A 20,029-nucleotide genomic window follows, 5' to 3' on the forward strand; every position below is an offset into this window, starting at 1 on the left:
AGCTCTTTCAACCCAAAAGGGCTGAACAATCCCTCCATCAGAATTCAAACAACGAGGCGATGTTCATTACCCAATTTAGTACCCACGAAAAAGAACTCAGGGGTATTTTTAAAAAACATTGGGGAGTACTCCAACTTGACCCAATATTGAAGGGGCATATTTCCGAGGTACCCAAAATGGTCTTTCGTAGGGCCAGAACCATCAAACAACAAGTCTCTAAGAGCCAACTTGAGAACATTGATGTAAAGGGTCCATCGGAAACTTTTCTTGCTATCAAGGGTTCTTTTCCTTGCACTCATTGTAAGGTATGCCAGTATATGAAAAAGGGACCACATATTGATGGGACGGATTTTAAAGTGAACGAGTTCATTAATTGTAATTCTGTTTCTGTGATATATCTTTTGACCTGTGGCTGCGGGTTAAAGTATGTGGGCAAGACCAAGAGGTGTCTCAAGATTAGAATTCTTGAGCACCTCCGTAACATAAAACATGGGTTGCTTAACCACAGCGTGCCGAGGCACTTCAAAGAAGCCCACAATTCTGATCCCAAATCCCTTACTTTTAAGGGTATCGAACTGGTTCATCATAGTAAAAGGGGTGGGGACCATGATAAGTTTCTACTCAAACGTGAAACGACATGGATCCTCCGACTCAATACACTGGCCCCGGGGGGATTGAATGAGGGTTACGAGATAACCCCATTCATCAATCAATGAGGGGACATTGTGTCGCTTCTTGTTTTTTTGTCTTGCTTCTTTGTGCTTTTTTATAAGTTTTTTCTCATTTATCTCATTTATTTCATTGTAGCCTTCTTGGTGATATGTATGTAATATATCTGTGGACTATAATCCACCCATGATAATGAAGATTCTGTCTTTGTAATATTAATTAAGATGTACAGTTGTTTATTTGTATTTTCTATACATATGATGCATATTGGACATACTAATGCATTTGAAGTCCTTTTTACATATTTTTATATATGCTCTGTAAAGCTGGGGCTAAATTGCTCACTCAGGGTGCAATTTTTAAAATCAAATTTTATTTTTTCCATGTGGCTGGTTTTCATAAGGTTTTTTATAACCTATTTTTAAACTTTTTTCTCAAAAATACGTTTTTTTGGTTTGAGTCGACACCATGTGTCGACATCAAAATAAGATCATTCAAATCATGTTTAATCACTGTTTAATTACTGTCCATAGTGTAACTTACAATAGTGCCAAACATATACATACATAATCATTCTTTTACATCTTTTTTTTTTTTTTAATTCAATAATTTTTTATTCACTTTTTTTACATAACAAACAATACGCCCCTCCCCTCCCCCCCCCCCCCACATATATATATATATATGTCATAGGTAGTGGCATAACAGACAAATTGGCAAAGTTAGGCATAGTCAACGTTTACATCGTGATGGCAATTATCAAAGGAAAGCTAAGACAGTGTATTCTAAACATTCGCATTTCTCTGGCATAGTACAGGGTATGTGGATACCCGAGGGCGCCTACTCGGGTAAAGTTGGTAGGAGCATCCCAGAGAAAATAAAGAAATGTTCATGTACAAGGAGCATAATCACCATCCACTTACGTGGTTTGTAGTATTATATTAATATGCCAATAATGACTATGACAGCCAAATAATTCTGCCCAATACTAATATAGTAAATCAAAATAAACCTCCCCCCCCTAAAAACCAAAACAAACCTCCCTTATAACCCCCCACCCTGTACTACCCAACCCCAACTAAGGTGTACTTGGATCCCTGAACTATACCCCCCCATCTAACTATGCTACCTTATGCTACCTAACTATTCCCATCCCCCCCCCCCCCCAAATAATGACAGGATATTATACCAAGTATGTGTTTAGGGCTTAATATTAGACCACAAAAAAAAATGAAATCACAATCGAGCTTTCCCTCTAAATATCAGCAATATAGATGTGCCAGAATAAATCTATAAAAATAGAAATGAAAATGCCCTACCCCCCCCCCATATAAAAGTACAGGATAGAAGTAGAGATAACCCGAGGGCTGCAAACCCATGGCTCTTAAAGCAGACAACATTTTACCCAGTTCCCCAACCTGAACATATACATATAGGATAATGCCCTTAATAACGTGTATACATAGAAGCTAGCATGTGGCCTCGTTTAAAAGATTACTCTACCATCTATAGAGAAATAGGCTTAAAAAAACATTGTTCCAATAAACAAAAGTCCGAGCATAGACAAGAAAAAATGTCCCAGATTGCCATATAGTGCGGTACGTTAGTCCGGCCATCTCTCCGGCCCAATGCAGGGAAAGAATAACGGACCAGGGTTTCCTCCAGCATCAAAGGGAAAAGCAGGGGAAGATTCAAGGTAGAAGTACGATCCGTTCCAAGTATGTTTGGCATGTGTTACATATACGTAAAGCAATTTTGAGCATGCCGCAGGATTTATAAGATGGCAAGACAGGATTCTAGACATATTTACATGGTTATGCAAGTAGTTGACCTGACAATATAATGGTGCATAGACCTCATAGGTTGTAGGGACATTACATGTGTACACATCGTTTACACATACATCAGCAGGTGCAGCAGGTGTATCGTTGTCACAGAGGGGACCAATATTATCCCACTGTAAGCCAGTAAGTTTATTGAGAAGCCTGTCTGTAACGGAGGTAATGACCTGCAGGATATGCTTCAATGAGGCTTCCATCTCAAGCCTAATACCAGGAGGGGACAGGGATATAAAAGCAGTCCCACGGTCACAAGTTATCTCTGCAGTAATATATGGAGGCAAGCACGTTCCAAAGTTATAGGCAGATATCAGCAGAAAGCCGCCCCTCTCCTCCTTCAGCAATAGCAGGATTTTTCAAGGGAAACTGTATATAGATATGGGTCTTAAAGGCACCAGTATAATGATCCCGGGCACCCCAGGCAGGCAGTCAATGGAGTGTATACCGACCGTATCCACAGCTGACCCCCACTTTAATGTCAGGAGTTAATGCACTCACATATGGTCCATAGCGTTGACCACCAGCAGTGTCCAGGATTAGTAATAGCCAGGCACAGGAGAGACAGACACTACAGATGTAGTAAGGCGCCCCAGCCCGAACTCCACGCGGGCAAGATGGCGCCCGCCCTCCCTGCGCGGCCCGCAGCAGCACCCCCAAGACGGGAGCACTCCCTGCTCTCTCCGCTCCAATAACAGGGAGCAGCCGGCGTCAGCACCTCTCACCCGCCGTAGCACCCGGGCAGGCAGCGCCGTCACAGTATCCCGGCGGTGAATGGAAAAGGACCAACGGCGTCTGAATCTCTGCTGTTGTGCAGGCCGCGGGCAGCGTCGTCCCCCGTCCAGCGGCCGGATAAGCCTTGAAGGTCACTGGCGGTACTGCTGGGCACAAGGCACTGTATCTTGCTCCCTGTGTGAGGGTCAGGGTCCCCGGCGGCAGCGAAAAAGGATATTATACAGGATCTATTGTTGGAGCTCAGGATATCTGCTGCCTACTCCATCGGCGTCCAGGCCACGCCCCCATTCTTTTACATCTTTAATAGTGACACTATAGATATGTGTCATACGTGTCTGTACATATCGGCACTCTGCACTTGTGGGCAGTTCATCCCACAAGTGCTTTGTTTACATCATGTGCTACTCACACACGCCCCTATACGCCCATAACGCCCAAACGTTGACCGATTATTGTGGCAGCGTACATGAATAAAATGAATTATTGAAAAATGTCTACAAGTCTGGAGAGTGGCCTCATTCCTGTACCCACGTGTGTATGTATATATATATATATATATATATATATATATATATATATATTCTATACAAACCTTGTATTTATAGACTGTTATTTTTAATTTCACAAAAGGATGTAAGAATCAGGACAATCCCCATAGCCTATATGATATAGGCTATGGGAATTGTCCTGATTCTTACACACTTTTGTGTAATTAAAAATAACAGGCTATAAATGTAAGGTTAGTCACACAGAGCATCCCAGCTTGCTCAGTGGCAGGGGAAGTGTTGTGGTGCAAGTTTTTTTTTTGGGGGGGGGGGGGGGTGTGGTATCCTGTAGGTTTGCCTAGGGCGCCGAGATCCCTTGCATCGGCCCTGCGTCTTGGAATATCTTGGAATATTTAAATCAATGAAATGTTGAAATATATGCTTCAGGGATATGCAAATTAAACTTGATAAACAGGTTGTAATACCAATATTTAACTGGGCTGATTTCCCAGTAATTCTAGCATGCATCAATATAATATTTAGATGAGTTCTTACAAACCATGATATGTACGAGGTCATTATTTTATATGCAGAGCCGTCCACAGCCAGTTGTCCAACCTCTGAATAAAGCGTGTGAGCAAGAGAGCACAGAGTGTAGTGATTATAAATGTAGAAAATTTGTCCCATGATCAGTGTAAAGGTCCATACACACTGGGTGATTATGCCCAACATGTATGGACAGTGATGACCGCTGTCATTGCTGGGGGGGGGGGGGCAATATCGATATTTGTTAAACGTGTTAAAAGCAGTGTCCTACACATTTTTTTGGGCAGTGGGAAAGGGTCTTAAAAGGTATTTAAGATCCCACGCTATTTATTAACAGTTTCTTATATAGCGCACACATATACCACAGTGCTTTACAGAGAATATTTGAACATTCACATCAGTCCCTGCCCCAGTGGAGCTTACAATCTATATTCCCTACCACATGTACATGCACACACAGACATTCTAGGGTTAATTTGTTGGGAGCCAATTAACCTACCAGTATATTTTTGGATTGTGGGAGGAAACCGGAGTACCCAGAGGAAACCCACGCAAGTACGGGGAGAATATACAAACACCGCAACAGTTAGGGCCATGGTGGGAATTGAACCCATGACCTCAGTGCTGTGAGGCAGTAATGCTAACCATTACACCAGGGCTGGGTAACACCGGCCCTCCAGATGTTAATGAACTACACATCCCAGGATGCTTTGCATTAGTTTTGCTATGTGGCCATGCTGAAACTGATGCAAGGCATGCTGGGATGTGTAGTTCATCAACATCTGGAGGGCCGGTGTTGCCCAGCCCTGCATCACACCATCCGTACTGCACTAGTCTTCCCCCTCCCCTGGTACCTTGCAGCTGGTACACCCCCCTCCCCGGTACCTGGCAGCGATCCATCCGGGCAGTGCGGTAGGCAGTGAGCGTACCCGCTGCCAGGTACCAGGGGGGGTGGTATATTACTGGTGAATTACCGTTTTTGTACCTTCCAAACCGGGTTCAATGTGAAAGGTACAAAAATGGTAATTAACCGGTAATGCAGTGGGAAAGGGGTTTCAGGCCCGGACTGTTAAGTCCCATTTAACAATACCGGGTCTTTACTCGTCTCTGCAGTGGGAAAGCAGCAAAAGTGAGAAACAGGGTCACAAGCTGTCTGTGTACACTAACACACCAGAATCCTGCAGCTTTCTATTATATTGAAATACAATTGTGTAGTGTATTAGATATTTATACAGTTGTTTTTAAATGCGTTCCTAATCTAGTGTTGTTGAACTATTAGAAGTTTTTAGGTCAAAATTACATTGGATCTATTCAATTAAAGTGGCAATTTTTGACTGTCGAAAAACATACGGATCAGCAAATTACTCGCCGATCCACATGGTTTTTGTTGAAACGTTTGACAGTTTATCATGTTTTGCCTTTTTTAAAGAAAAAAAAGGGAAACTGCATAGGCAAAATATGACTTAAAACCATAAGAAAACAGCCGTAATTGAGTAGTCAAGTCTGAAAAAAATTAACTGAATTGAATACCTCCAAAGTCAGTAAGTGCTGCAGTAATTTAAGGTAAATGGACTTCTGTAATTAAGGCAAAAATCAAGACTATAAACTTGGGACAAGGGGGAGAAGGTGAAACATACCATGGAACAATTTTAAACAGACTGGTTAATAAGGTGGACAGTTATGTATTTATTGGGGCTCAAAAACCTAATGCTGTTGGAGGGCCTAATTCAGCAGGGGTGGCATAAGCGATCCCCTGTGCCGCTCCCGTTCTGCACACGTGCAGGATGAGTCCTGCTATCGCTATAATGATAATGCCTATTCCTGAATGACATGCAGAGATGTTTGAGAAATGTCGCCCCCATTTCCCAGGCATGGCGAGGCAAAGGACTGCAATTTCTTTGGCCTCACAAGCTACCTGCGTTTGCAAGTCTGAGCAAGCGGTACTTATATGTTAGTTGGGCGCCCACTATAGTAAGTACGCTCATACCCCCACTATCCATGTCAGCATGGAGTTGATTTTATATAGTGTGGCGAGCCCGAAGCGTAGCGGAAAACTAAGCAAATAGCTTAGTGGGCGTCCAACTAACATATAAGTACCGAGCAAGGTTAGACTTCCCCAGGCTGCAGTCGCAATATTCCTCGAACTTCAATGCAATCGCAGTTTTAAGCAAATGCAGGCAGGTGCAAGCAGCTTAGCATATGTGATCTATGTTGAGTCCGGAATAGAGTAAAGCTGGCCATGCGGTTATAAGATTTGGGCCCTTTTCACCTAATCTGGTTAAAATTGCCCAAATCATATGTGCCTAGCCTCCGATTCCGATCCAATGCACATAGGATCTGGAGATCCTAAGTGCTGTATGTAAGGTTTCTTGGATCTGGCAGCACTTGCTGGGGGATGCAGGAGGTATTCCATGCGATACCTTGGATTAGTGTATGGGGGCCTTAAAATGTCACAGCTGTTTTAAAATGTGTTACAGTAGATGCTATGTGTTACATTGCTTTCCTGGTTTTGAGATACAGAACAGTCTCCCCATGGAAGGTAGCCCTGTACACTATATAATATGCAGTACCACCGATATCATGATTAAACACTGACCAATAGGGAAGCCAATCCCGGGGCATTTTTTCAATCCCGGAATTCGGGATTGAAAAATGCCCAATCCCGGGATTGGCTTCCCTAATATAAAAAACATGCCTCGGCCGCCCCGCATATGTACTTACTGCGTGGTGCGGCCGGGAGCCGGGTGGGTGGGCGAGCAGAGGAGATGGACCCGGGTGGGGAGGACGAGCTGTGTTGATGATGGGGAGCGGGCTGGTCTGCGGGTGGGCGGGTGTTCGCGCCCGGGGTCAGTCACAGCTCACAGACAACATGGAGAAATCCTATGCGGCCTGCGCAGCGTGACCTCTGACGTCGGCACGCTGCGCAGAGCCGCGCTGCCCGGGACGGGAGAAGCCGGGCAGCTGCTGAGCACCCGCTCAGACGCTGCCCGGCATTAGACTGCGCATGCGCAATCTAATCCCGGGATTGGAAACTCCAATCCCGGGATTGAAATCCCGGCGTTTTGGGGGCCAAATCCCGGGATCCCGCCGATCCCGGGATTGGCCACCCTACTGACCAATATCGATCAGTGACGTCTCCGGGACCCCCCTGGTGAACATACAGTCACTGCGTTCAGACTATTGTTAAGGATCTGTGGAAACGCACATCTTTAACGATATAGTGGGTACACACTGGACGATATCGTTAATGATATAATTATCGTGCATATCAATCAAAAATATCTGAGTGTGTATGCACATATTGGTGGAGTTGAAAAACAGTGTGTACTAAAATGGAATGACTGTAAACCGTTCACATTTATAAATAAATTTAGATTATCCTCATATCTGTTCTGAATTATATCCCTACTCAGTGGCGTAACTAAGTTTTGGGCGCCCCCCCGCCATTAGGGGGGGGCGACCCCCACCGCTGCCCCGCCAAGCACCCCCAATCCCCCGCCGCCCATGCAAACCCCCCCCCCCCCCCATCCCCTGCAGCCTTACCTATCGCGCTGGTCCCGGCGGCTCCGTTCTTCTTCTGCTGAGGACCACCACAAAATGGCCGCCCCCATACAGCAGACAGTTTCAGAGAACTGTGTGCTATATGGGGGCGGCCATTTTGTAGTGGTCCTCAGCAGAAGAACGGAGCCGCTGGGACCAGCTAGATAAGTAAGTCTGCGGGGGATTGGGGGGGGGGTGTTAACTATAGCACCGCAGCCCCCACGCGCACAGCGCCCCCCCCCCCCCGCGGTGGTAGCGGCTGTGGTGCTATAGTTACGCCGCTGTCCCTACTGCTAAGGATTAGTGATTATAGTATACTAATAACTAGGGAGGCACACTTGTCTCCTTTGCTGTAATGGGTACTTACTGCATACCTCCCAACATGCCCCTCTCCAGGCGGGACACAATGCTCTGTTTCTGGACTTCCCTCTGAATTAATAACTGCCATCACCTGTGTTAAAAAACATCTTTCTTATAAATTACCCTGTTTGTCACAGGTGATGGTAATCAAAAAGTCCAGAAACAGAGCATTGTGTCCTTCCTGGCGAGGGTCATGTTGGGAGGTATGCTACTGTATATCCGCATACTGAATGTCGACTGTCTGATGCTATAATTGGCTTAAATGACTCTTATTAAAGTTTAATAGGTTTTCCTATTTTGATGACTTGTCATGTTAACAGTAGTGTCACTACGATACTGACGATTGCATGTATGTGTTCTTGTGTGTTATTTCCTAGTTCTAGCAGTCGGATTTTACATATGGAGACGATTGTTGTGGCATACCTCCCAACATGACCCTCTCCAGGAGGGACACAATGATCTATTTCTGACTTTCCTCAATGATTGCTATCACCTGTTTTAAATAGGTTCATTGAGAAGAAAGGCGTTTCACTACAGGTGAAGGTAATCATAAATGAAGAGGAAAGTCCAGAAACAGAGCATTCTGTCCCTCCTGGACAGGGTCATATTGGGAGGTATGTTGTGGGATGGTGTCCCACCTAGCACGTGTGGCGCTGCCGTAATGCTACCGGTGTGCGCTACAGGCTATAGTGGTATATGGAACGCAAAGAGCGTCTTCCTGGCAGCATTGCGTATCATGCCGTCAGCCACAGCCCTGAATGTGGTTGCTAGGCAGCTAGCGCTGCCGATGTACTGGAGGTGTCTCTAGTTTGCGCCAGCCTCTTGTTTCCAGAGACCATGCACGCCGTCTGCATCCTGCTGCCATCCCTCTGCTCGGTGTGCTCGGGGAGGAGGAGGGGGCACAGGCATTGCTGCTTCCCGATTCATTTGTGACCAATCGTTGTTTCTGCTGCAGAGAGGTAATGGAGACTCGGAAGGGCTAATCCTTACAGTGTTAATTAAGTGGTTTTGCAGGGGAAGGATGTGAGGATATTGCTGTTCTTGGCTCCTAATTAAGATTGATGGGTGAGAGCAGACTTAATCATTCTGCGTTGCATGAGAAATGGAGATCGTATTTCTAGCGGTTTGTCTCTGAGTTGCAGTTTTCTTTACCTGGCACATATTAATTAGGCACAGTCTTGCAATGATGTCTCTGCTGTGGCTGTACCAGTTCAGGCAATATGTGCCTTTGGTCTGAAAGTGGTTCCTTGCATGCCTATTGTATTCCTGGTTAGTTGTTCCACTGATACATGTGTAATGCTCTCAAGGTCACTCCGATATATGCCCATTGCTGTTTATTCCGATCCTCCCTGACACACCATATTCCATCACCCGGTGTAATGTGTCGTTCCCTTTTCTTCTGCATTGAATGGACAATGGCAATAATATAATTGCTATGATGTCATTTGGCTCACTCCTAATTTACACTGAGCTGCAAAACAGAACCAAACCATATATCATTTGTGCTAATATACTGAAGTTATGTCAGAAATATATTATATGTTGGATATTAATGTTGCAGTGTTGTGTTCTGATTCTGTACACCGAATACCAAATTGCTGGCCACATACTGTATATGTTGTGGTCATTTTGCTCATTTATGTTCTGCTTTTTCTTTTGTGAGTGAATTGTCTATGTACAGTATTGTCCACATGGTGGTCATGGTCTTTACTGGAGTCTCCTCCCAGTTACCCATGACATGCATATACTATAATGCTTCCACAAACCGAACTTTTAAAGGTACTGCAATAAGGCATTAAAAAGAAAGTTCTCTTGCTAACTGGGAAAGGTCAACTAATTCAAAGTTTATTTTAATATCTAAAACAGGGGTTCCCAATCTTTTTTTAATCACGGCACCCTAGAGTATAAGAATTTTTTTCGCGGCAACCCTAGGCCAAATTTATTTTAATTGGATTGGATTTATATGCGATTCTTAGGGTCAGTTATGTGGAAAAGGGCAGGAATTGCTTCTATTTGTACACATTTTATGATTGGCAGCCACCAGCATTGGTTTTGCTTATAAATAATTAACCATTAATAATTTGAGTTGGTCCTGGACTACCAACCCAGGGCACCCCTGCATGTGTCCCGAGGCACCCCAGGGAGCCACGGCGCACAGTTTGGGAACCACTGATCTAAAACAAAAATTCTGAGTAACCTAAAGATAACCAACCCCACAGAGAATTATGTGGTAGCCATATTGGTGGGTTCAATTCTTAAGTTTTACAGTTTACAACTGTGCTGTCAAGATCTTCAGTAGATCTTTGAAAATACCATAGAGAGCGAATATCATTGTTTGTAACTTCGGTACAACCAACAATCCTGACAAATGTGGGGAATGGAAGTTGTGTGTACACACTTGTACAATCTGCATGATATCCAGATGAGATTTTGACTATATAGTCAAAATCTCATCTGGATCTCATGCAGAAAGTCTTGGCTGCATAGACTATATGGTGCAGATCGGCCCTATATGTATGCAGATAGTCTAAATTGTATACATAGTCAAAATCTCATCTGGATCTCGTGCAGATTGTACAAGTGTGTACACAGATGCAGAGCATGTTGGTTAAAGTATGGAATTGATTTATTATTCAGAACTTGGGGTTTTCAGAATGAAAGGATTTTCTGCATTTTGTAACACTGGGCCAGATGTACCTAGCTTGAAAATTGATAAAACGGAGAGTGATAAGCCACCAGGCAATCAGTTCCGACCTGCCATGTTACAGCCTGGGTTTGAAAAATGACAGATAGGAGCTGATTGGTTGGTGGTTTATCACTCTCCATTTTATCACTTTTCAAGTCTTAGTACATCTGGCCCACTGTGCCTAAAATATGCGATTTACAATTTAAAAAGGACTAATCGTTTAGCAAGGTTCTGCAGCGAGACAGTAGGAGGAGCTACTGATCATGTATTTGACATTAACACGTCTGTTTATCTTTTTTTTTTTTCTCTGGATTAAACCTCTATCTATAGTAGCATCTGTAGTTCTGTCTTCTGCTATGTATGATCTTGTTGCAACATGTGCTGTAGGGCCTTTCCATGAAATCCTTTTTTCCCCATACTGCTGTGTATCTTTTCAGTTGACAAGTTAAATAGCTCTTTCTCATAGGTTTTACCATACATGATACTATAAAATAATCTTTAGCGTTGTATCTTTCAGAGTTTGACTAAGTAAAGTATAGCTCCTTCTCTTAAGGTGCCCATACACTTTTACAAAATGGCCCTTTTTCACATGATTTTAATGGATCGGACTGACAAATTGCACAAAGTGTCACATCGTATACGTTTTACCTCGGAATCCGAACAGTTGCGTGGTTTCATTCTCATTGGATCTGGAGATTGTCATGGCTGCCCCATAGATTTGTCGATCCCCCATGACTGGGATCATATATGTTACATAGTTTGCAAAAGGGTCGCATATGGTGTCTCATATGTGATCCTACCGCCCTGGAGCTGTCGAGTGAGTTCACGGGGTTATCGCATGCAATACTCTGCAGTGGTGTTTGGGGGCCTTTTTTTTTTTTTTTGTATAAATAAGACTCTTAGGGGTAAATTTACTCAGTTTTTAAAAGTCAGAAATGTTGCCCATAGCAACCAATCAGTTTTTTATAATTTTATTTAGCACCTAGAGCAGTCATGGCTAACCTTGACAATCCAGCTGCTGGAGAACTACACATCCCAGCATGCCCTGCTACAGTTTTGCTATTTGGCCATGCTAAAATTGTTGCAGGGCATTCTGGGATGTGTAATTCAACAACAGCTGTAGTGTCAAGGTTAGCCATCACTGACCTAGATGATTATAGCTAGAATCTGGTTGCTATGGGCAACATACACATATAATGGCAGATGCTCAATTAGTTTAGTGATATCACTCAGGTGCGTGAAAGGTAAGTGTAATAGAAAAATACTGCTAATGTGTAATGAGCATTACTGTGTGTGGCAAAGTGAAATAAGCCTTATAGTGTGTGACATACTATATAATGGGCATAATGTTGTGTGTGGCATATGTAATAGACTTTACGATGTGGTATAATATATAATGGGCTTTATGCTTTGTGGCAAAATGTAGTAAGCATTACAGTGTGTGGCATAAAGTGAATGCATTATAGTGTAGTAGGTGTTAATGGTGTCTGACATAATGTGGAATGGGCATTACGGTGTGTGGTATATATAATGGGCATTACGGTGTGTGGTGTAATAAGCATTATGCTATGTAGTAATCTATGTGGTGTAATGGGCATTACACTGTTTGGCATGAAGTGAATTAAGCATTATGGTGTTTGGTAAATGTAATATGCATTACGATGTGTGGCATAAAGTGAATTAAGCATTATGGTGCGTGGCAAAAATAAGCATTACGCTGTGTGGTATAATATGTAATGGGCATCACGACGTGTGGCATAAAGTGAATTAAGCATTACGGTGCGGGACACACAGTGAATTAAACATTACAGTGTGTGGCATAAACTGAGTTAAGCATTACAATGTCTGGTATAATATGTAATAAGCATAAGGGTTGTGATAAATAGGCATTTCAGTGTTTGGCATAAAGTGATTTCAGAATAGCTATGTGGTATAATACATAGTAGGCATTATGGTGTGGAGCATAAAGTGAATTAAGCATAATTGTGTGTGGTATAATATGTAATAGGCATTACGGTGTGTGAAATTGGGAATTAGGCATTATGGTGTGTGGCATAAAGTGACTTTAGCATTACGGTGTGGCATAATGTGTAATGGGCATTATGGTGTGGCATTACATGGCTACACCCTATTGTCCTATAGCCACTGCCCTAGTGTCATGTGACCTTGCCCCTCATGAGAAGTGACCATGCCCATTTTTGGTGCTGAACACCCTAAAACCGGCCCTATTAATAACGTCTAAAATTTTCTGTAGCTACTTAATGGTGCACTATAAACATTCAGATTTATGTAATATTCTGACTGGCAAGTATACATCCAAGTTTATAAATCCAACAATAAAAAATCTCATATAGTCAGAAACACAGAACATTTTATGCAATATTGTGTGGTATGGCAAGCGACTTTTATAACATGCGGTAGACAAAGATAAAGACCTTAAGCCAGCAACAACTAGTAAATACAACAATGATAAATAAATAAAAAAAAGCTTGTACACATCGTGGCATGTATGGTGCGATTAGTAGGCCTGCGACTAGAATTCGCTGCTAAGGGCGGCTGCTGTGCATACACATTGCAGCAATGATGAGTCTGGCTACATGTAGGTATGTCACACCTACTTGTATTGGTTGGTAGAATGAAGTTATACCATTTATTATAATGTTTGAAAGTTTTTAAAGTTTTGCTTTTTTTATGCAGAAATTGCTGATGTTACTTAATTTGAACTGATTTATTTCACAGGTATTGTTTGATGAGCGTTAAGGGCTGTTATACAGACTTTCATATTGATTTTGGCGGGACATCCGTATGGTACCATGTTTTCCGTGGTGGAAAGGCAAGTCCATGATTGTTCTTCAGTCTTCTTTTCTTTGACACAAATACTCTTAGAACATAATACAAATAATAAAATTAAATAACAAAATGAAGACTCATTGTTAGCGGTAACTTAGGTTGTACACATTTTGTGCTTGCTGACTGGCACGGTTGTAATTATCTCTCAGGTACATACACTGACCATGTTACCTTCTGTTTATGGCCACATTTACAGGCCACTGTAACTGATTCTATGAAGGTAACATACATTTCTAATGAAGGACAGATCCATCCTGTTCCATTATTCCTATTACCTATAGTAGTAATGCTGCCTTTTGCATGTTACTAAACTGTGAGTGCTCTAGAATTACTACTGAAAGCATTCCCACCCTTGTGACAAAAAATTATTTCAGTTATTTCAATGTATGTAACACCCAAGGCTTTCCCCCTTTATCATACCTTCTTGCTGCTGGAGGATATTGAGGGCCAATAGTCCAATACATTTCCACTTGGCGCAATAATATTCCTAATATGGTTATGTTCTGTTGCTGGAATAGTATTTGTAGAAAATTTGGTTTACATTTTACATGTAGTTTGGCATTTGTTAGCTGTTACTGTAGATGCGGTTTCAGCTGCTTTATGGAGTATACTAAAATACCATTGGATAGCCTGCATGCCTACAGATAGGATCACCTCAGACTGTCATCATCTGCAGATTTTCTCTCATTGTAAGATGAGTCCACAATGACAACCTCAGAGCCAGTCTAGCCCCCATCCAATACGTAGACATATCTTCAAGCTACAAATCTCTTCAGATTTCTCTTATGGTGCCCATACACTTATGCTATGGTATTCGATGCAACATCGAAGTACGATGTCCATCGAATCCGATCACATTTTTGGGTTCAAAAGTCAGCACCCAATGTCGCATGCCATCTTTCGATGGCCCAACGGGTGCTGGAAAAGGGGGGGCAAGGGTCGGCGGAGTAGTGTATGCTAGCAGTAGCACTTGTAGGCGGCTGGAGTCAGCGGTGGCGGCAGATTTGTTTAAAACACTGGGCTGCCCTGTGATTGTCTGAGCTCTCTCAACCAATCACAGGGCAGCCCAGTGTTTTAAACAATTCTCCCGCCACCAGACTCCCGCCGCCCACAAGCGCTACTGCTAGCGCTACACTACTCCGCCGCCCCCTGATACGAGACGCAGGTACGCCGCCAGCGGTCCATAGGGCCCCCTCTCCCCAAACCCCACACCGCTAAATGCGCCCCCTCCGCCCCCCACCCACGGATTGTATTCGAGCGATCGCATGTGGTTAAAAACCACATACGACTGCTCCTACAATTCAATAGATATTATGTGCAGCACATAATATCTATCAACGTGACATTCAACGGCGTGCCCGGGCATCACGTCGAAAAGTCCCTTAAAAATGCATACAATCATTCGATTTATCGGCCAGAATTGGTCGAAATCGAATGATTGTATACAATATCCCACAAGTGTATGGGCAGCATTAAACTCTCCCAGAGATCTGATCTGACCCTGGGCTCATTTTTCACTCTATTCCAGTGGTTCCCAAACTTTTTTGAATCACGGCACCCTAGAGCATCAAAACATTTTCAAGGCACCCCTAGGCCAAATGCTTTTTATCGATAAATTCAGAAAAAAAAAATATTAAATTAAGTGCATTGAGTTTATATGTCAGTTATCTGGTGAGGGACAGGATTTGCTTCTATTTGTGCACATATGTTATGATTGGCAGCCACCAGCACTGGTTTTGCCTGTTACATTGACCATTCATAATATAAATTGATCCTGGTCCACCAACCCAAGGCACCCTGCAAGTGTCCTGAGGCACCCCAGGGTGCCTGGGCACACGGTTTGGGAACCACTGCTCTATTCACTTCAGATGCATCTGATCAATTCTGTTAAACCCCTGACTGCTTCAGATCAGACGTATCTTTGCTGCAGCACCAATAATCCTTTCATCAGATGGATCTGAGACTCAGCCGCACAGCTGATCTGAGGGATCGCAGATTTGGCCTTTTTTCATCAGATTGGTCTATCAGATCCATCTGAATCTGACGAAAATTGTCCAAATCTGACTATTCGATTGGGGCCTTTACCCCTTGATCCCTTCTAACGCACCATACCGTACCTCCTTGTCTCTGTCTACTGACTGGGATGCTTTTCTCATGTGACTGATGTCTGCAGCGGATAGTCAGATTATATAAACCCTTTAAGCCACTGTAAATGTGACATACATATACAATATTGGTTATAGGCAGGTGTAGCAATAATGCTGCAAAGTAAGAATGCTTTCAAAATTAGAATTGCCAATAGTTTATTTTAATCAATAACAAAATGCAAAGTGAATTAACAGAAGGTAAATTTGATATCAATCAACACCGTGGTTTGCCAAGGAAACTTAGTGTATCGCAGGAAAGACATAATGCTTTATTTATCTTTCAAATTGGAAGACGTCTAGCATTACCATGAGCACAGAACTGTCAGAAACCAGTGGAACCCAGGTACTACCATCTACTGTTTGGAGAAGTGTGTCCAGAAGAGGTCTTTTATGGAAGTGTGGCAACCAAAAAGCCATAAACTGAAAACAAGGCCAAGTGACTTAACTATGCTCAAAGGAACTGGGGTGCAGAAAATGGCAGTAGGTGCTCTGTACTGAAGTCAAATAAAAAAAAAAAAAAAAAATTTTGGGCTGTAACACAGGGGTGCTTTAAGAGAGGAGTAAGGCCTGTTTGCCGCCGCCTTCGTTCAGGCCATATTAGACAGCGCAGAAGAGTCTAAGCAGAACACCCAAAAAGAGCACCATGGTCATTTTTTCATCAGTTCTGGCAGTGCTGCCGCCTTCATCACGGGTCTCTGAAGGGGTAAGTATTAAATAATGGGTGCTGTGTGGGCCTCCCTGGGACTCAGGGGCCCATGTGTGCTATGCACATTGCACCCATTATAAATACGCCACTGCTGTAACAGAAGGCAGTTTGTTTGCCGACCACCTAGAGAGCGGTAAGATATTAAATATCTGCAGGCAGCCGTAAAGCACGGGTAATGTTTACTTAAAAATGTGTGTCTGCATTTCAGCAAATATTGTTGGGGATTTTGTCCGGCTTAATGGTGTCTTCAATACTCAGAAATATAGGCAGGTACTTGTCCATCATGCAATACCATCAGTGAGGCGTCTGATTTGGTTCCAAATTTATTCTGTAGCAATTACCACCAAGATGTTTGTAACAACCTTCCTGCCGAGTTCCTTTTAAAACTGTGTACTGAGTATACCTAGAAGAATTTGAAGGCAAAAGGTGATCACACCAAATATTGATTTGATTAAGATTTCTCTTTTGTTCATTCACTTTGCGTTTTGTTAATTGAGAAAAATAAACTAACTTTTATTTTTGAAAGCATTCTTGATTTGCAGCATTTATTTACACACCCGACTAAAACTTTCACAGAGTTTTGCACAGTATGTGTGTTTAATGTAGTAGATGTCCTATATTTTTTCCTAATTGCTACAGAAATGATCATCAAATATATGAAAGAAGCCAGAGACTTTTAGCGGTAAATTGTAATTGGGCATAACGCACCTATGAGGCTCAATCTCCAATTAATGCAGCAACATGTGCTCCCAATTCACACACCATCTAATTGAAAATATTGCACTTTACTTTTGGCTGTTAATAGCTACATTAATTCTAGGTGAAAAGAACCGTATATTATTGGGCAAAAGCAAACTATATGGGGCTCTAACGAGGGTTCCAATTACCAATTTTTCTTGTATTTATCAAAAGTGGAAAAATGTAAATATTATATATATATTTTGTTGTGAATGGTTAAAAATCCTTGTAAAGCCCCCCCATACACGGTCTGTTAATCGGATCCGTTGTGTGCTTAAACAGCACACATCGGATCGGATCCCTAGTGCATGCAGTGTGCGGATGCACTGCAATCCGATCCGATGTGTAGCTAGTACAAAAAGTATGTGCAGCACATACTTTTTGTATCGTACTATGTGATGCGCGGGAGCGCGCATCGCATAGTACAGAACGGAGCCCTACACAACGGACCGTGTATGGGCTCCTTAACTCCCATCTGCAATGTTTAAAAAACACCTGTTCCACCCACACAACACCCGCATATACCCATCCCACTTACCCTAAAAACTACATGTAAAAATAGAAATGAAGCTAAATAAATACTGAAATTATTAGAGGTGGGGGTCTGAGCCAAGTACCAACATTCTTACCCTTTTTCCCTCCAACTTTGCAACTGCAAGGAAAAAAGCAACATTAAAACCAATAAAAAATTAACGTGGCTAAATTTCTGCAACTTATTGAATAGCAATAACCTTACACCCGATCACAAATCTGGTCAATGTGTCTGATTTGGATATACTCTTCTATGATATCCCAGTTGGAATGTAGGCGAGATGGGAGAATAAGCGATATATCTGTATATTTGGCTTTTCCATTTTTGTTAGCCAGATTTTTTGACCTAAAAACCTGTTTTTCCTCGGAATGGTTGGTGTTTGGAGTGACGTGTTATTTCCTCCACAGGTATTTTGGTTGATTCCTCCCACTGTGCATAACTTACAGCTTTATGAGGAATGGCTCTTATCAGGGAAGCAAACAGACATCTTTTTGGGAGACAGATCACAGGGGTGTCAGAAGATTGAACTCAAGCAGGGTCACACATTCTTTATTCCATCAGGTAATGCCCGTCCTTATTTGTAGATAGATTGTCTTTGTAAACTGATTACTCTTCTGGTGAGGGTTTTACAGGTACATAAAGCCGCATGAACATCCCCGGATCCTTTCCATGCATATCTGAAATGTACAAAGACAACTCAAACACCTAAAGTGTTCACTTGGCATCACTCTTAGGACTCCTACATATGGATATAGAAAACAACTGTTCAGGTGTATAGTTATAGAAGTATGTCCTCACTGTCTGCAAGTCATTAATGTGTTTTAGAGCAGGGCTGGCCAAACCAGTTCTCTAGATCTACCAATGTCCATGTTTTCCAAATCGTCCTCCTAGCTGGTGCACAGCTGTAGTCATTAGAATGTAAGCTCTAACGAGCAGGGCCCTCTCCTCATGTGCTTTTCTTAGTATATATCTCTGCCACTGTTACTGCATCAGTGACCACTGTTGCATCTGTCTTTTTTATTTACCGTGTACTTGTCCTAATTTGCATTTGTACTGTAAATTACAATTTTTCTTGTTTTGTTCTTTGCTCATCTATGTATTGTCAGGCGCTGCGGATCCCTTGGGGCGCCATATAAATAAACGATAATAATAACTACTAACTCACATTTTCACACATGCTGCATTCCATCCTATTATAGATCTACATGTTGCCTGAAAAACATGAACTGTTAGTAGATCTTGAGGGGTTTGGCCACCCCTGATCTAGGGCTTTCAGTGTAGCACAGTGTATCCCAGGATCATCGGGATACCGGGATTTTGTCCTACAAAATAGGAGGGATTTGAATCCTGGGATTGAAGCGCCGGCCATACAAAATTCACATTTTTAAAAGCCGGGCAGCGCTGAGCACCTTATATGGCTCAGATGCTGCCAGCTGCTAGTACTAACCCCCGGTGGTGCAGAACAGCGCAGCGTGACATGATGTCAAGGGTCGCGCTGCGCAGCCCAGCCACCGGCATGCTGCTTACTGTAGGCCCACTCTGTCTCTCCCGAACCCTGTCACCCACCCACCTGCTGTGCCACTCCTAGACATCCGCTTGCTGTGCCGCTCCCAGATACCCGCCCACTGTGAAGACAGGAGATGGTCCTTATGCTGCCTGTCACCAACGCTGTGTAAATGACAATGCAGGACAGGGATGGGGAGTATTGGAGGGGGGATTAGTTGGGAGCGGGGGGCAGTGTTTTTTTTTTTTTTTTTTATGGAGGCCAATCCCGGGATTGAGCATTTTTGAATCCCGGGATTTAAAAAATGCCCCGTGATTGGCATCCCTAGTACTGCATAAAAGCACATCTCATGGACTCATGAGTGCTTGCATAAAACACTTTAATTCCAAGTGGGGCACGTGTGACCATGTGGAAATATTATATGGCTCAGGAAGTTGTTTTAACTTCTATGTTTTTGTTGGTTACATGTGAGCTGGTTTTCATATAAGTCCCTTTTTAGGTTTTAATTGTAAAGTAGCACTGCAGGGACAAGTGTTTCCCTAAATTCAGTGTATTATGTAGAAAACCGATTTCCTATGCAGACTGTCTGTCTTACAAAATATTCCTTATACAATCTGTGCTTGTAGAAAACTTTAGTTTGAACATTTCTAATTATTTTAAGCGTTTTAAATTGATATTTAAATACTATATAAAAAG

The 20,029-nt window shown here is 42.7% G+C and overlaps 1 protein-coding gene across 8 annotated transcripts in view; it reads left to right on the forward strand.

The window, feature by feature from the left end:
* Positions 1-20,029, forward strand: part of KDM2B (lysine demethylase 2B) — a 139,384-nt gene that overhangs the window by 53,422 nt on the left and 65,933 nt on the right. For 7 of the 8 annotated variants that reach the window (XM_083151348.1, XM_083151349.1, XM_083151351.1 and 4 more), the window contains 2 exons: positions 13,596-13,689; positions 18,237-18,390. In XM_083151348.1, coding sequence (XP_083007474.1) covers positions 13,596-13,689; positions 18,237-18,390 — 248 coding nt within the window. Of the gene's footprint in view, positions 1-8,925; positions 9,130-13,595; positions 13,690-18,236; positions 18,391-20,029 lie in introns of those variants that run through there. The other variant, XM_083151356.1, reaches the window with a different exon arrangement.

Source organism: Crinia signifera, chromosome 1 (assembly GCF_055691185.1).
Source record: "Crinia signifera chromosome 1, ASM5569118v1, whole genome shotgun sequence".
NCBI classification, from domain to species: domain Eukaryota; kingdom Metazoa; phylum Chordata; class Amphibia; order Anura; family Myobatrachidae; genus Crinia; species Crinia signifera.